Genomic DNA, 18,070 nt, shown 5'->3' with positions numbered 1-18,070 from the left:
GATGAAAGGCGCGGGGTGAAGACGCCCTGCGTTCCCCTGGCTTGGTTGGGCAGGGCTTCCAAGGGCCGATGAAAGCTAGGGGAACTGGGCTCAAAGTGTCTCTTCTTGCCTTTCCCGGTAGGAAGCTGTGAACACACTCCAAGGTCAGGAAGGTAGTAGTGGGGCTCTTTCCCTCCAGAGTCCTGGGTCACCGAGTCCCCAACCCAACCCAGACTCTCCTGAACCTTACTGGAGACTCTCTAGGATTGGAAGTTGCTATGGCAACGAGGCTCTCAGAATACTGAGAAGAGCTCAGGCCTAGAGAGGCATCACCCTCTTGTAGCCCTCACTTCCGACGCACGGGTAAAGTGGCGCCTCCTACGCACAGGAACCGTCCCTGGGCCACCGGCCCAGCACGGAGACCACCGTGGACCTCCGGAGGCGGGAGGCCTCTCTGGCCCCAAGCAGAGCCTCTCGATGGTAGACGGGCCCGAGGGAGCCCCTCTGGGCGCAACGCCGCCGAGCTGCTCGATGCTCCAGCCGGAAGTGCTCTTCACCGCCTGCCTCCCACCCGCCTCTTTGGTCCCGGCGGTAAGATGGCGGCTGCCGCGGAGTGCGATGTGGTAATGGCGGCGACCGAGCCAGAGCTGCTCGACGACGAGGAAGCAAAGAGGTAACCGGGTAGCAGGGTAGTGGAAGGGGCGAGCTTCAGCTCCGTGGCCCCGGGAAACCCGTCCCTTCCGTGATGCAGCCCGTGTTGAGGCGACGCCCCGCCCTCCGCGACCCCCCCCCCCCCATCTGAGATAAGTCCGGATGGACCCCCTGAAGGGGCGCTCCCGGAGGTCGGCCCTCCCCTCCTGCTTCCGCCTGGCTGGAGAGCTGAGGCACGGCCTGGTTCTCCAAGCAGGGAGGAATGTCGCCCTTAGTGTAGAGGCCGGGTCTCGGAGGGGACCTCAGAGGTCTGTTGTGGGGTGGGGGAGGCTGCGCGGCGACGATGACGACTTCCTTACATCGCCCCCGACCCCCGCCTGCTCTTGTTAACTTCTGTGCATTGTTGTCTGTCAGCATTTTGCATCTCCGAAGCCCGTGTTGTCCTCACCCCCTCTCCTCAGTAATGTATCCCAGCGACCACGAGCCTAGGTCCGAGCGTGTCTCCATTATTGACCTGGTGCCCCCTCCCCGTACCCCAGAAATCGGAGATGAGAGAGAAAGAAGGAAGAGTGAGGGGTTTGTCTCATGCTCTACACGTCAAACTCCGGCCCTTCCGTCCTTCCGGAGTAAGATCCTCATTCTTCCCAGGACTGTTCATTCTTAAGTTAAGCAGCAGAGAGGAAGGCAACTGCTTGGGCGCTGTTGGCACCGCTGGGCCGCCGCAGTGGCTCGAGATTGCCAGTCTGGACTAGCCAAGGGAGCTGCTGAGTGAGTGGTTTTCGAGAACACTCTGGATTCTGGCTACAGCTAAGGCAGGTTATTGGAACACAGTTGTGGGTAGTCATACTTGTCCTAATCCTGAAGGAGAATTAACGAAATGGTTCTGGAAGCGCGGGGCCCTTTCCTTATCAACTGCAGATTAATTGACTACAGTGCCCTCAGTCTCCTTCCCTTGCCTTTCTTATCTTTGTACCAAACCCTGTCTGTATGGCTTCATTCTGGCTGCATGAGATCTGAAACCAGGGTTCTGAGGATTTTTTATTATCCAAGTTAAAATACGGGGAGGTACTCAGGGTGGCAGAATGAATAGTTCTCAAGCTTCAGGGTAGTTTACTGCAGCCTGTGTCTCAAGGTCTGTTGAGAACTGAGAGGCTTGACACAGTGTTGTAGTAAGTCCTTGGGACGATCAGAGAAGGCAGGACGCCAGAGTCTAGTCTCTTTCTCTTCTTGGTTTTGAGTTTTCACAGCGTACCTATTTCTCAGGTGTTGAGGATTAAGCATCATTAAGGAACTACACAACGGGAAACAACCGCCCCCCTCCCCCTCCCCCTCCCGTACATACCGAGCTTACGTTAATTGCAAGGATTTACTTTACTTGGGATTATGAAGAATTCAGTGGGTTTTTTTGTTTGTTTGTTTGGTTGGTTTTTTTTTTGGTGCTATAGAGACTTGGGCTATGTGTAGTAATTTGAAAAAAACCTTCTCTTACATAATATAGATCTCTGATGTAGGGACTGTCCCTAATTTGGGTTTTACTTCACAGCCCTCTATCTGAAGCAGGTCCTTTTCCTTAAAAAACAGAAACAAAAACAAAACAAAAACAACACACAGCCTTAGAGGATATTCTAACATAAAATTATAGCAAATGAACCTGAAGATACATTAAGAAACACAAAATGGGTGATGCTGTAATGTGACCACATCACACAAAAACATGGTATTTGGTAGAAGAGGTGTCAATGTAGGTTAACTCTGCCTTATTACATGGAATTTAAGATGTCATCGATTGTAAAACACACAGTTGTTTTATCTGCCACTAAAAAAAGATACATCCTTGCTAAATAGACTTCCATGTTACACATATTTATATAGCTCTCTTTTAGATACGGCTAAAAATGGATATTTATTATATATCACTTATGCGAGCCAATCAAAAGGAAAGTATAGTGAAATTAAAAAAAAATTACAGTTTGACTTTCTGCCATATAAGGCATCCTTGGAGAGTAAGTAAGCACTGGAATCTAAAGAAAAAACCATGTTATGTATGGTTTTCCAATGCTGAAAATGGAGTGATGATGTAGAAGTTTTGGAGGAAGGTAGTTTTACATTTTTCATGTGTCCTGGAATCCTGTGTACCCATAGCAGAAGGCAGGGATAGTAACATCCCTTACAGATGCCCTTTACTATCTGGCTTGGTTAGTCATTTGGCCAAGTTTGTGTCTCTTATTACAGTCCTACTACCAGTTCACTTGGGGACACCGGAGTTGATGGGTCTCTTGGGTTGTTTTTGTGAAGTCCAGCAAGGAATCCTTCCTTCTGTGCATCTTGGTTCAAGGGCTTGCTGCTGCTGCTAAATTGTTATGGTCCCACAGCGGCAAAACGAGAGGAGCTTTCAAGACTTGGGGCCTCATGGTTGCAGCATTTTAAAGGGCTACATGTTTTATTTCATTAACTTTAGTGTCTCTAGAGAGAAAAGAAATGTACTTCAATTTTTTTTGCTTGTCACTCTGACAGAGTTCTTTTTCCTCCATAGCAGCTGAGAGGCTAAAATAAAAGATGTATTAGTTGGCATCCAAAATAGATCAGCATTCTGAACATGAAGATTATTTATTTCTCTTGGCCCACCAAAACAGATAAAGCTACTTGGGGAGCCAGAGAGCTAAATTTCAGAGGTTTTACAATTCAGCTAATTTAATTTCAAGCCTTACATTTTCCTGGGAAGATGCTGATTACTTTATGTAATGTATGAATACCGGTCTTGAATGAAGGCTGTCTGGTCACATTTCCTGGGCTGGGGAGGTCACCGTAGGTAGTCTTTATTATGGTAATATCGAAGGATTTCAAGTCGTTCCTCCACAGAGGAAACACTTCTGTATCTCAGCGTATATCAGGCATGACTGGACAGTAGGGTCTAAAAGAAAACAGAAGCCATAGATTTAGAAGACAGAACATCCTTTTCTGATTCTTTGATAATCTTTTCCATATATGTGTGAATGCACGCAAGAACATTAGGTCCCTTCTTAGTATCCAGGTATTGTAAGCTCTGTAGAGTTTGCTTTTTATTTCTCTTCCTATTGCTGCTGGGAAGCACTGAACCCTGAATCCATATCCCAGGGTCTGCAGTAGGTGCTATTTATTTTACTACAGATTCCTGGCACATTTTGGTGTTTGTGGCCATAGCCGAAGAGCTTGTAGCGTTCGTTGTCTTCCCCAGCTCTTCTTCCTCACTTTGTTTTAAATTCTTAGACATTTGTCTCTCTAAACTTTGTCTTCAAGGTCATGAAATGAAGCTAGACGTTTCAGTAAGCCTGCAAGCTGAATTGGATATTATCTTTGACCTTAAACCCAAATCAGTGAAAACACTGTTTGCAGCCTTCATTTTCATTTTGGTGTACTCTAAGTGCGGGGTCAGTGGTGAAGAAATGAGAGGTGGGACAAATAAGTCATGGTTAAGGAACGGATAAACCTAGGAATACAGAATCCCAAACCAGCAAATGAATTGAATCTGATTTTAACAAGTGGCAAAATTGTTAAATCAGGGGCACGTGGCTGGCTCAGTGTCACTTTTGATCTCAGGGTCGAGTTCAAGCCCCACATTGGGTATAGAGATTACTTAAAAATAAAATCTTTAAAAAAATTGTTAAGTCATAACTAGAGCAAAGGTAGAGCACAGAGGAAGAGTCTCTCTGTCCTTGTTGCTTTAATTCAGGTCCACGTACTAACCAGAACCAGATACCAACCAAATTGAGCCAAGTTGAATGGCAGTTGCTCTAGTGTCTAGTCCATTCCAACGACCAGAACTCTGATTGGCTTAAAACCCAGGCTTTTTGAACATTCTAGCCAATCAGGGATGAGTGTAGCCATTGAAGCTAGTATTTTAAAAGTTTTTAAAAGCTGAGTACTGGGCACTTGCCTTTGCTTTTTTTCTCTAGGACTTTAGAAGATTGGAGAACAATGGTCAGCGGCTGCCTAGGTGCCTTGTGGTCTGATGCACAGTCCCTCTGAGAGCCCATTTCTCCCTTACTCCACTAATGTTTGGTCCCTTTTCTTCAGTGCTGAGTGATGTGGAAGTTACTTAGAGGTCGTTCCAGGTATTCTTTTAAACTGTCTGAATTTCAGCAGTAAGACCGGATTCATCGTGCAAATTATCTCAGTGTTTATTCATTTTATTGGATTGACAATTTGTTTTCTTCCCCATCCAGATCAAAATAACAGTTCCTCTGTTTTATCCCACCATTGGCAGGGGGATGAATGTTTGAAGCTTTTGAGAATGAAAATATGAGGGGGGATATTCGACTTTCAAAGTCTAATTCTGACACCTAATATTCTGGTGTTGTGTGACTTAAAGTTTTTGTGGGGAAGCTAGATTGTCAGATCAACAAAGTGTTAACCATTTCTTCTGATTCTATTGTTAGCCTTTGGGGGAGGGGTGTATGAGGCAAGCAGCATTTTCTCTTGTTTTTGGTCTGTCCTGAGTTTTTCCTCTGGCAGTTGGAGATAGTCATCCTCCTGTTAAAATAAGGAACCAAGAGAACTCTGGAAGCAACATACCAGTTGACAACCTAGACTCCCCACTCTGGTTTTCATCTCTACCCACTCACTCCCCCCCTCCCCCCAAGAAAAAAACCTCAGCAGCTTTTTTCTTAATTATAGTTCCTAAGTTCTAGATTTTTGTTGTGTACTAATGTCCCCTTGAGGGAAATAGTGGGTCTCACAGAATGGGGAACCAAGGGATAGAAAATGGTGGGTTTGGGAGTGTGTTATGAAAACAAGCCTCTGGCTATTGCTGAAAGGCCAATGCCATGTGGACTCAAGAGTGGCTTCTGAGAAGCTTGTTTCCCCAGGTCTCCTCTTCCCCGGAGTAAAGAAGATTAGGTAGATGCCACAGATTGTGATACCTCCCATTTAAGGAACTAGCATAAATGCATTACGGTTGAGTCAGCTATTTCATATGACTATCTTTTCTGCCTGCATTAATGGGATTTCCGTCTGGATGGATCCATTAGTTGGTTGCCTTTCCCGCCCCCCCCCACTGAATAAGACATTGCCAACTCCATGGTGTTGCCTGGTGTCCTTCCCTGCTTGAGCAGTAGAGAGTGCTACTGCCTTGTGTAGCCTGTATCTGTGACTCCACTTGGTGCCTCTTGGTCCCTTCTGGTTCTGCCCCTGTTGAGGCTTCCCCCTGAATGTCCAGAAAGAGAACACTTTGAACTGGTATGTTGTTAATGAGTTTTCTTCATCTCGATCTCCTCTCTTTTAGGAGAAGGCTGGGTATTTTAATTGTGCTTTAAAGTGAAAGCAGAAGCTGTTTATTCTAAAGCAAATTGGGTAAAGGATGCTGGGTAGCCCACTTTTACCAACTGGTAGCCATTGGACTGCCCACCCTCTGTTTTCGCTGGACCATTATGAAGCCTTTATTCACACTCAGCATATAGCACTTGCATTTAGCAAGCACTGAATCTGTGGAATTGTTCCAAGTCATATGTGGCTTCCACCTATAAAACTTGTCGCTTCATCCCTAGACTAGTTACAAAAGAAAGAACAGTTTACTCATTTGGTGAGATGGAATAAAAGTAAGGCTCCTGGGCTCTTTTTACTTTATTGTCATGGAGGTCAGAGAGAGTACAGCATGAAACAGGCCCATGACATGTCTTCGGGGACAAGAGGTCTTGGTCTGTGGGAAGGAGGAAGGAATTTCTACTCTGAGACTGGCCAAGATCCCGTAAATTCTAAAGGGTGGAGGACATTTCTAGATCAACGGGCAACTAGTAAACTTGACTGAAAAAAAGAAATGGGTGCAACAATCACAGAGTGAAGGTGACATTTTGGAATTAGTAATTATAATAAGATTGCATAAAGGTTGATTTATGGGCAATATAAAGTATTGTTAGTAGATATCTTTTTTTTTTTTTTAATGTTTATTTATTTTGAAATAGAGTGCAAGTCGGGGAGTGGCGGAGACTGAGGGAGACAGAGAATCCGAAGCAGGTTCCAGGCTCCAAGCTGTTAACGCAGAGCCTGATATGGACTCAAACCCACCAACTGTGAGGTCATGACCTGAGCACAAGTCAGATGTTTAACCAGACTGAGCCACCCAGGCGCCCCTAGATATCTTTTTTTTAAGATTCTTTCTGCCAATAAAATAGTCTCCAAAATCAAAGGCCCTGAAACACTCCTTTGCTCTAACAAAAATCATCTTGTCCTGAGTTGTAATTTTAGCGTTTAGATGTTTCTTCCACATTAAGAGTAGCAGAATATGTCAAGAAAATGCAAAAAAAAGAGGTGCAAAAAAAAAAAAAAAAGATTCAAGCTTCTGCATTTCTTTTGATTTAAACTATTATAAATGGTTTTTGGAGAACTGAATGTTATTAAAAGTATATTATTGTAGCCAAATACTTGAAATAGATAAAAGCAGTCTGGTATGTTTTTGTCATACAAAAATCAGATTAGTGTTTCCTAGGTTGCAAATATTACAGAATAGTGACCTATGTTAGTCTGTATTTTTCATGCACTGAGGTAATTAAATCTTAAAATGATACGGTACAAGTGATGAAGCATCTCATTCCTCCTTTAATAATTCACAAATACTGAAACATGAAACAGTTCCAAAGAGAGCCAAGTCATTGAGGATGTTTTAAAAACTGCCACCCAGTGAATCCTGCATTAATGAAAGCGGATGAGTAAAATTCTCTGCATAACTCTTTCATTGCTAAAAGACAGACTAGTTTGCCTAAGGCAAAGATCTTGTTTAAGTGTTCAAGTTGGAATATTTAGAGAGAAAATGAAGATTTTTGTAGAGCATCTAATTGGGGTCATGTCGCAATGTCAGCTGCAGTGTTTTAAGGTATGTTTAATTTAGCTGAGCTGTAAATGTGCAAAGTTGACTGGTGATTGTAAGCCCTAGTTGTCTGACTTGATCACATAATGCTGAGCCCTACTAAGACCTGTGTGATACCAAATGAGTCCCTTGGCCTTTTGTTGGAGTAATTAGCATCTGTGATGCTAAATTGGGAGAGAGAGTATAACTGCATGATCAGAGGACACACAGATTTTTCACACATGTGTAGTGTAGAAGAGCAGGTTATGAGGCTGCAGTTTGCTGAAGTTTGATGAAGTTATTTCCAAAAAATAAATACATTTTTAAAAAGCAAAGCAGACTAAGAGCAGAATGTAGTCTGCTTATCTGTATGTTTGAGAGAAGGCCTGCCGGCCCTCTGGTGCGATCCTGTTGTTTGGGACCCTCCCTATAACCTCCAAAGAGGATAGAGAGTTTTGAAAATCTTTCAGTGGCTCTTTTCACAGGAATTTGTTGCTGGCTGTTAAAAGAGAAAGGACTGGTTTGGTGGAGGCTAGAGTCTTTCTTTCCCTGTGTCTCCTGGTGAGTCAGAGTGGCGAAGCTTATTCTGCTTAGAGATCGGGTGGGAAACTAGATAAATTAGTTTTAATCTAAAAACCTTGATGCCAGCTGACAGGATCTAGTGGGCAAGAAACACCAGACTGTTGGAGTTAGGGAATGTGTGCAGCTGCCTTGGATGCCTCTCCGGCTCTTCCTCTGCCGAAGGACATGTGATAGTATCACCATAACCACTTCAGGAGGCCAGGATCTTCCTTGGAAATGCTTTGAAAATCTGAAAAAGCACTAGAGATACAGTGTGGCTATTAATAGCTCCATCAGGTCAGTTAGGGCCAAGTCTATATTTTGATGTGATATTATATTCCAAGGTTTGATCTGAATCTCGTTTTGTGGCCTTAGAAAATAATTGGTAGCTTAATTAGTCCCTTTTGGAATCCTTTCCTCTTTTTGGTTAGTCCAGGTGAGCCTAATTAATCCTAATTCTTCTTTCTCAGTGCCCATGTGTTTTGGTAGGTACGTGTTGTAACCTCACTTTGTTACCCATCGACTCTGGCAGCGAGCGGTGTGACAGATACCAGTGCCAGATTGCCCTCAATTCCGGTGTTAACCAGCTCTTCTCCTTCTTTTCCAGTCCCACGCCTTTGACATCTCATCCTTCAGTCCCTTTGCTGTAAGGGCAACTTGAACAAGCTTCAGCCCTTTCTCAGACTCCCAGGGCAGGACTTGAATGGATTTGACCCTGGAATTGTTCCTGATGCAGCCTTGTTCAGTTCTTGCTGCTGCCATGCTGGATTCCAAAGATCCACTTTTTCCTCGACTGGTCTCACAGGGTCAGGCCCATTGGTTAAAGCTTGTCGCGTACTTGGTGGGGAGGTTCAAAATGGAGGAGGGACTCCACTTTGGGAGTTGGACCTGGAGGCAAAAAATAAGCCTTCAGCCTAAAAGCACTAAGTGCCCATTGTTTAGGCAGCTGTTAATCAACCATGTTTCTATGAAAATAAGTCCTTTTCATGAGGCAATTGTGTGGGAATAGCTAATTCTGGCCTGATGCTGTGCAGTGTGAGGTTAAAAACATGGTAACTTGTCACAACACAATTCTTCTTGTTCTTTCTGCTGTGGGCTGACTCTACATTACTCGCTTTGTTTGCTCTAGAATGGAATCTACTCACCATTTACTAAAATGAAATGCATTTCTTGGGGGAGGCAAAGTCCAGTTCACTAGGTCTTGCATCTTAAAGAGAAAGGAGCCCTGCTCTCTGTGACTAATTGTTAGGAATGTCATTTAGCTTGTTTAGATCCAGATTGTAGTCCTGGAGTTGGATTTTACATGCTGTGGCTATTTTATGTCTTAGTTTGAAGAAATTCACGCTCGTTGCCCATGTCTTGTTCCTAGCAAGACAGATTAATTTTTAAAGTCTTAGTTAGGCAATAGATAGAGATGAGCATTAGAGAGAAAGCTAAGCGTAGTAGATAGCTCAGCGCACAGGCTTTGAAATCTGACAGGTGTGGCTCCACATCCTGACCTTGGGCCAGTTTTTAACCTCTACCCCTTATTTTACTCCTATGAGAAATGGGAATAATGTGAAACACCTGATGGGAAGATAACATATGGAAAGTACCAGACTTCAGTAATTAATACTGACTTCCCACAGAAATCATCCTTTGCCTTTTTACTAAAAGCCAGTGCTGAACTTCCTTGTATCCATGGGTGTTAGTGTTTCAGGAAAGAAAGAGCACCTTTCTGTAGCTCTGCAGATTGCTTCACCTTTGACTAACAAGCTTTATACTGCTGATAGTGTCTGTTCACATGCCTGGATGCCTTTGGCTTTCCTCTAGGATTTGCGTATTCTTAGCCACTAGCCTAAAAGAGGAGGCTAGATCTTTTCAGGTACATCTTCAGTGTTTGCTTTGAATTTACCACTTCACGTCTTCACAGTGGTTTGACTCAGCTTCTGGCATCCAGGGTTGGGGAAACCCTTTCTTCAGATCTCTTGGCATGTCTGCTCTTAAAAGATAGGCTCCTCATAGTTTTTATAGTGCTTTGCTTAATTTATAGAGTTACAGGATGGTGTCTGCCATGTAGAAAGGTTGCAGTTGGTCCTGTAAATCTTGCAGCTGGGGGATCTTTCTTGAGGACTTAATAACAGATGGCCTCTTTACAGCATTGTGACAGTTGGTGTAATAAAATTATTCAAACAGATTCATGTCCATCACAGTTTAAATCTGTCAGCATTTGTAGATCATTCCCATTTTGTTTCTCCTTTCTTCTGGCAGCCTTTTCATGTTAGTAGGGCTTGCCAGAACAGTGATGGAGAAGAATAGAAAGGGAGAGGGCCTCAATCTAAAAGGAGAGCAGCTTTGCTACTTTGTAGTTTAAAATATGTAAATAAAAAAATCACAAATCTTCCCAATGCTGATGTCTGTAGAATCAAGCTGTAAACTCCCATACCATCACCAAAGTTAAGAACTAGGTACTTTTGTCCTTGCTTCCCTTGAACTGCGTTCTCTTGTGTGTGTGTGTAGAGGACAGAAAAAGAAACAGATTCTTCCTTATAGCAAAAATGCTCAGATATTTAGTTATATTGCAGTAATCATTTTGGTAAAGAATTATCTTTGTCACTCAAAGATAATTGAGTCATTAGAATGATTTGGGGTATCTTTGATAGAGGTTAGTAGTTCTTTTGAAACATTGTTGGTCATGTCCTAATTCTAGTTCCATGGTCTGGAGTAGAATTCTCACATAACATTGTTCCTTTTGGAAAGAACAATTTGTCTAATGGTACAGCTTCAAAAAATGGATCTTGGAGTAGGGCAAAAATTCTGATACTACCCACTTGGTGGTTATACACGGTACAGTAGGAACGGTATAGGGGGCAGTAAGAACCCACCCAGATGTGATAGGCAGAGTGTCAGTAGATGGGTACTTCTCAAAGCATATCCCCGGTAGGCTGTACCTCGTATGTCCCTGTTACCCACGTTCTTGGTCTCTGCTGTCACTCAACTCCGTCCTCCATCTTAAACATCAATATGCTCTGCTTTTAACTCCTTTGCCACCTGCTTTTGCTCTGCTTGTCCTTTCAGTGACAAATGCATGAGCCAGTTTTCAAGAGAACAGATCATTAGAACTCTAAAGATGTGACCCATTTCACATTAAGAAGTCATTGCCCCAGAATGGAATGATCTGTAACTGATTTTTTATGGTTGCTAAAGAGGCAGAAGTTGTGGCACAGTGGAAAGGAAATAAATAGAAAAATTCTGGGACTCCTGGCTGGCTCTGTTGGAGGAACATGCAACTCTTGATCTCGGGATCACGAATTCAGGCTCCATGTTGGGTGTAGAGATTACTTAGGTAGATAGATAGATAGATAGATAGATAGATAGATAGATAGATAAACTTTAAAAAATTTTTTAGTTTCTGTGAGAGGATGTCTAAATTTGCCTGTTGTATGGGGTGTGACTGTAGGCCAGAATAGTGAGGAAAGGCAGGCAACACAAGAGAGGTTTTCTTCATTTAGTTTAAACGTATCTGACCAAAAAAAGCCCCCCCAAAAAACAGCATCGAACAAATCTATAAATTCCTTCAAGTATCGCACTAACTTTCAGCTCAATATGCCCAGAGCTGTAGACCAAAGATTGCTCCCATGAGATTACAGAGGTTATTCCCTGTGTAAAATAACGTGCCCTTCTTTCTCTTTCCTTTTCAGGGAAGCAGAGTCTTTCAAGGAACAAGGAAATGCATACTATGCCAAGAAAGATTACAATGAAGCTTATAACTATTATACAAAAGCCATAGGTGAGAAGGACCTACTGCCTATGCTGAAAGATAAATTTGCTGAATACCATTATAAGTAGCCCCTCTCGAAGAAGTAGCCTTTGGCGTAGTGGGTTCATAACTGTTATGAACTCTTTTGGACTTAATGGCATGTGAACTCTTTTGGACTTAATGGCTTCATGAGGGATGACGCTTTCTAGCTCAAATGGGTAGTTTAAAGGCAATTCCAGAAATTCTAGATCTAATGGCAAAAAGATAACCGCCTAAATGCATCTCAGCCATTTCCAGTTCATTTAACTATCTTAGAAAATGGCCCTTGTAGATATTATCAAGCCTTAACTACTTCCGTGCTCAATTTGCCAGCATATTTTAATCCCATGTCAGCATGTTTCTCACCTAACTTGCTTACAGGTTCTCTACCCCTAATTCAACAAATGCAAATTCATTTTCATGTCTTATTACATAAAATACAATTCATTAAGAAGATGAATATGCTGACATCTCCCATCTTTATCCTGAAAAGATAGAGCACTTTAAAGCTAAGTGTAAATTATTTTTAAGCAACTTCCTTTTTCATTGGTTGCACCATTGCTGCTGTCCATTTGCACAAGTAGTCAAAAATTTGGCCATGGCCTTTTAAACAGAGTATGTCAGCATTCCTGTTAGAGTTTGATTGCCTTAATACAGTTCTGAGGGAGATGGCCCCGCAGTTTTTGAGGCAGTGACTTGGCTAAGCTGTATTTTACTTTCTTCTGCCCTTCCTGTAGATATGTGTCCTAAAAATGCTAGCTATTATGGGAATCGAGCAGCCACCTTGATGATGCTTGGAAAGTTCCGGGAAGCTCTTGGAGATGCACAGCAGTCCGTGAGGTTGGATGACAGTTTTGTCCGGGTACGTGATGTGACCACTTGGCTGGGGCAGTGGGGCAGCAGTTGGGGGGGATTGACTGGGGAGAAATGGTTGGGGAAGGATCAGCTGGGGAGGACCGGTTGTTTCAATTAAATTCTCTGTCCTAGAGCTTCTCAGTCTAGACACTGTAGACATTTGGGACCAGATCATTCTTTGTCATGGGGGGCTATCCTGTGCATTATATGATGTTTAGCAACATCCCTGGCCCTTAACCACTGGGTATAAGTAGCACCCCCCCACCCCCACCCTGGCCCCAGTGGTGACAACCAAAAATGTCTCTAACATTGCTAACCATCTAACCATGCCATGGAGGGCAGAATCTCCCTTGGTAGGAACCACTGCTCTGGCCATTTTCATCCCATGTCGGTTTTCTGTGGGTGTTTCTTGCTGCTGTTGATTGCTTTTTGCTTGGCCAATCATGCTCCTTTTCTTCCCTCTTTCTGTTTCTTCTAGGGACATCTACGAGAGGGTAAATGCCACCTATCTCTAGGGAATGCCATGGCGGCATGTCGTAGTTTCCAGAGAGCCCTAGAACTGGATCACAAAAATGCTCAGGCACAACAGGAGGTATGGTTCTGATCTTGTGTGTATGGAAAAAGACAATGTGGTATAGTGACCTGAAAGTCAGAACTGAGAGCTGGAAAAAAAGAACTGAGCTAGTTTCACTCCTGCCACCGGCCACACCTGGCTAACTGTAGGCAGTCTCATAGTCAGTCTGAGGCTTGATTTTTGTGTATGTAGACAGTTTTGAGTATGATTTATAGGTTTAGGAATCTGTGAAAATTGGAGGGTTTCTGAGACTCCTGGGGGGTGGGCAGATGCTGTAAGGAACTGATGTGAATGAAGTTGAAGAATCTGAGTAAGTTCAAATCCTGATTAAATTGGTAGCAGCTAAAACATGTTTTAGTTCCGTTTCCATATATACCCTGTTTACCTCTGGTTGCATTTTAGTGAGAATCTGGAAACTTCTGCTCGACCTCTGACAATGCCTTGCCCTTGTTTTATATCTTTCAAGGCATGATTCTTGTATTCTTGACTTTAAGTTCAAACTGAGGGTGCAGGTTGGGCTTTACCCTTTTAGCTGCATCTTCACCAACTTGATTTGTAAAGTCTGTGGTTCTGATTTTCTTGAACTAATAATTCATCAAAGCCTTAATTTTTGTGTTTGTTGAACCTATAACTTCATTAAAACTTTCCTTATCTGATTTTCTGGTATAGTTCAAGAATGCTAATGCAGTCATAGAATATGAGAAAATAGCAGAAACGGATTTTGAGAAGCGGGATTTTCGGAAGGTAAAGTATAACTATGGGGAGATCTCACCTACCCTTTGTCACAAGGTTTCGTGTGTGCGTGCGTGCGTGCGTGCGTGCGTGTGTGTGTGTGTATGTGTGTGTGGTATAGTACACAAGATCCAGAATAATAAGTTACCACTTTATTTTGACTTTTTTTTCTTTTTTTTTTTCTCTCTCTTTTAAAGACTGTTTTTTTAAGAGCAGTTTTAGGTTCACGGCAAAATTGAGAGGAAGGTAAAAAGAGTTCTCCTATGCCCTCTACCCCCCCTCCCCACATACATAGCCTCCCCCATTATCAACATTCCCCCACCAGAGGTACGTTTGTTACAGTCACATTTTTGACAGTTGTGAATAGAGCTGCTCTGAACATCTGTGTGCAGGTTTTTGTGTGGGCATAAGTTTTCACCCCTTTTGGGTAAATACTAAGAAGTGCAGTTGCTGGATCGTATGGTAGAAGTATGTTAAGTTTGCAAGAAACCACCCAAATGGCTGTACCATTTTGTATTCCCGCCAGCAATGAGTGAGAGTTCCTGTTGCTCCACATCATCACCAGCATCTAAAAATTTTTTGGGCCAAGGTACTTATTTTCTTAATAATATTTGGCTTTATGATGAAAAGCAGTAATAGTTTACTTGAGTTTGTTCCTGGTTTTGATATAAGATGGTAGCCTAAAAGTGTGCTGCTAATAGAGGAAACACTGGTTGGAATTAAATATTATGTTTGGATAATCCATTTTTATTTAAACAATGGGAGCTAGCTCTAACTCTTGCTTTATGTGAACTGGATGCAGCTGTAACTAAAAAGGAGAGGCTCCTTTTAGATTCTTGAACAGTGTATGTAACCTGTCATCAGTACCATTTTGATATTAGGCTTTTTTGCTTTTTAAGTTTTTATTTAGAGAGAAAGCGTGAGTGGGGGAGAGGCAGAGAGAAAGACTCCCTAGCAGGCTCCGCACTGTCAGCGCAGAGCCCAGTGTGGGGTTCAAACCCACGAATTGTGAGACTATGACCTGAGCCAAAGCTGGACGGTTCACCGACTGAGCCACCCAGGGGCCCCATTGCTGTTAGGCCTTTCTATGAAAACCCACTAGTCTCCTTTATGGGGCCGTGTGACAGTCCCATGAAAATTAACGTGCCAAAAAGATTGCCCTGTCTGAAAACATGCGAAGGGTATAAAAGTTTGAGATATCTTTCTAGATCTTGTGTATAGTGGTTATGCCTCATCTGTATAGTTCTGAATTCTCTTCTTTAGATGATATTTTGACGTAGCTTTCATTAGTTTCACAAGGGACGGTGAATGGCTCCCAAAAAAGTTAAAAACCACTGATCAGGATCAGTTTTCAGGATCACTTAAAAGAGGTTTGTATTGGATCGGTTGAGTGGTCGACCCTTGATTTTGGCTCAGGTCATGACCTCATGGTTGGTTTGAGCCCTGAGTCATCAGACTCTGTGCTGGCATTGTAGAGCTTGCTTAGGATTCTCTCTCTCCCTCTCTCTCTCTCCCTCCCCTGCTTGTGCTCATGCTCTTTCTCAAAAATATAAAATAAACTTTAAAAATTAAAAAAAAAAAGTTTGTATCATCCAGGGAACATGTGAGAATTTGCTCAGTGCTTTCTGTAAAAGGGACTCAATAAATGTTTGATAAAAGGATACAGTTAAGAATTATTCATAAGTCAAAAACTGTGCAGGTCTTTTATTTGGTAATAAGTATTTCTGATTAGCTTATGCAGAGTCCCAGCATTAACTTATCAGCATCCCTCTTCTGTCCATTGGTTTTAATAACCACAGTGTGTTTGTAATAACCACAGTGATTCATAAGTTTTTTTGTTGTGTGTGTGTGTGTAGTTGGAAAGCGATTCTGCCTTCTGTCATGTTTTCTGAGGTTTACATAGGCAAAAGCTTTGTCTCAAAAGGCAATCTTTTGAGTTTCTTTTCTCTCTTGCCCACTCTGGAGCCAGAATCCCCAGTTTGTGACAGAATCCTCTGTTTGTGACATCCCAGCCCCCCCACTGTAGCTCATGGTGATGTCACAAATGAAGAATTATGATCCTGGCAGGGGAAGCAGATGAACTTGGAAGAAACAAAGATCTTCTTTGCCTGCAGCTGTCCCTGGTCGTGGGGAGATGGGGGTGGGAAGTGAGGCACTGAGCTTCAGCTCACACTCCACTGACCCGATGGGCAGAACCATCTCCGCACAGAGCGTTGCGAAGGCAGCAGGGTGTGGCTGCTTACATTTGACTGCTTCACCTCCCCCCCAATTATTTTTCTGTCAAAGGGAGAAAAAGTCAGCACCATGACTCTACTCTACATCATATCTAAAACTTCATACAGTCCTGGGACTTCCAGGATAGTAACCCGTGCCCTGAAAGAGAGGCGCCCCACCACTGCTCTGAACCCTGCAAAGAGTCTTCCCAGTGGAGCAGAGCAGCTCGTGGGGTTTCCCTATTTCCACATATTTTCAAATTAAATTTTTTGAATAGGTGCCATTCATTGTTAAAAGAAGTGGAAACAGATACTCAGTGATAGGTATTCCCCCCGAACTTGATTTCCATCTGCCTAGTTCTCACCCACTGAAGTAACCACTGTTCTTGTTTCTTCTGTTCCCTTCCAGTTCAGTTGTACACATATAAGCAAAGAGAAGCATAGATTTCTAATTTTTTTTTTTTTTTGCATGAGAGGAAGGAAATAATGCTGTATACTGTTCTATACCTTGTTTTGTTTCCCCCCTCCCCCACTTAGTAGACCTTGAAGTCTTTATTAATATATGGAGAACGTCTTTATTGTATTTTAGAGGCATGTAGTATCCCATTATATGAATGTCTAACCAGTTGCCTGTTTGCTGGAATTAGTCCTATTTCTGCTTCTGAGTTTTCAGACTTCATCTCTTCCTGATCCCCAGGGCCAGATTCTGAGAGGAAATGGGTGTCCCTTAATTCCACATTTCTCCTTTGGGTCATTTATTACTGGACAAGAAGGTGATTCAGCAAGGATCTCCCAGGAATAGCAGCTAACCCAAAACTGAAAGCTCAGAGAACAAACTTCTGAAAAGAGAAAAAGGGTGAGGGCGGGGGGCACCAATTTCTGCTCAGGTCATGATCTCACAGTCCGTGAGTTCGAGCCTCGCTTCGGGCTCTGTGCTGACAGCTCAGAACCTGGAGCCTGCTTCGGATTCTGTGTCTCCCCTCCCTTCGCCTCCCCTGCTTGCGCTCTCTCTCTGTCTCAGAAATAAACAAACATTAAAAAGAAAACGGGGAGGCACCTGGGTGGCCCAGTTGGTTGAGCGTCCAACTTTGGCTTGGGTCCTGATTTCTTGGTTTGTGACTTTGAGCCCCACGTTGGGCTCTGTGCTGACAGCTCAGAGCCTGGAGCCTGCTTCAGATTCTGTGTCTCCCTCTCTCTTTGTTCCTCCCCTGCTCATGCTCTGTCTCTCTCAAAAATACAGTTTAAAAAAAATTTTTAAAGAGAAAATGGGAATACATGGAGAGTCTTTATCAAGCTGAAAGATTGAAGTAATCCCAGCCACGTGCGTGTGTGAGAGAGAAAGAAACTTGCCTTTTAGTTTGTGTAGCAACATGTTGGGTACAGTACTCTGATTAAGTCTATTAGGACCATTTAAAATGCGCCATTTTATTGGTATATTCTGTACTAAGATAGAAGTGGAAGGGTGGCCACCAGGGTACTTAGTGAGACATGAGGCTCATGGCACAGGGAGGAAGGAACTGTGAGCCATTCTGATCATACAAGGAGTAATGAGTCTACATCAGGTTATTTGGGGTATCCTTGTGTTACATAATAGGCTAAACATGGTGAGTTAGGCAGAGTAGCAAATGAGTCTACATTAGCAGAATGTGATTCTGACCACAGTCACTGGATATGATTCAGTGTGGAGGCAGCTTAGCATGGTGATTACAGTTACAGGCTCTGGAGTCTCAGTGTGAGACCCAATCCTGTTTCTGTCACTTACTAGCTTTGTTGACCTTGAACACATTACTTTATTTCTGCGTTTTCATTTAGTTTCTCATTAACAAAATAAGGAATTTCATGAAATTACTGTATAAAATTGTTGTGAGCATTAAGTGGGTCAGTATATAAAGTACTTAATGTTTGCTGTC

At 43.0% G+C, this 18,070-nt stretch overlaps 1 protein-coding gene across 3 annotated transcripts in view; it reads left to right on the top strand.

The window, feature by feature from the left end:
* The first annotated feature begins 401 nt into the window (after positions 1 to 401).
* DNAJC7 (DnaJ heat shock protein family (Hsp40) member C7) overlaps positions 402 to 18,070 on the top strand; it is a 29,185-nt gene continuing 11,516 nt past the window's right edge. Inside the window, exons 1-5 of one of the 3 annotated variants that reach the window (XM_049636076.1) lie at positions 402 to 652; positions 11,689 to 11,777; positions 12,524 to 12,648; positions 13,120 to 13,233; positions 13,885 to 13,959. In XM_049636076.1, the coding sequence (XP_049492033.1) occupies positions 576 to 652; positions 11,689 to 11,777; positions 12,524 to 12,648; positions 13,120 to 13,233; positions 13,885 to 13,959 (480 nt within the window). In that variant the 5' untranslated portion in view covers positions 402 to 575. Of the gene's footprint in view, positions 653 to 4,562; positions 4,722 to 8,666; positions 8,815 to 11,688; positions 11,778 to 12,523; positions 12,649 to 13,119; positions 13,234 to 13,884; positions 13,960 to 18,070 lie in introns of those variants that run through there. The other 2 variants (XM_049636077.1, XM_049636078.1) reach the window with 2 other exon arrangements.

This window comes from Panthera uncia, chromosome E1 (genome assembly GCF_023721935.1).
Source record: "Panthera uncia isolate 11264 chromosome E1, Puncia_PCG_1.0, whole genome shotgun sequence".
Classification (NCBI taxonomy): Eukaryota; Metazoa; Chordata; class Mammalia; order Carnivora; family Felidae; genus Panthera; species Panthera uncia.
This window is presented reverse-complemented; position numbering and strand designations above follow the sequence as displayed.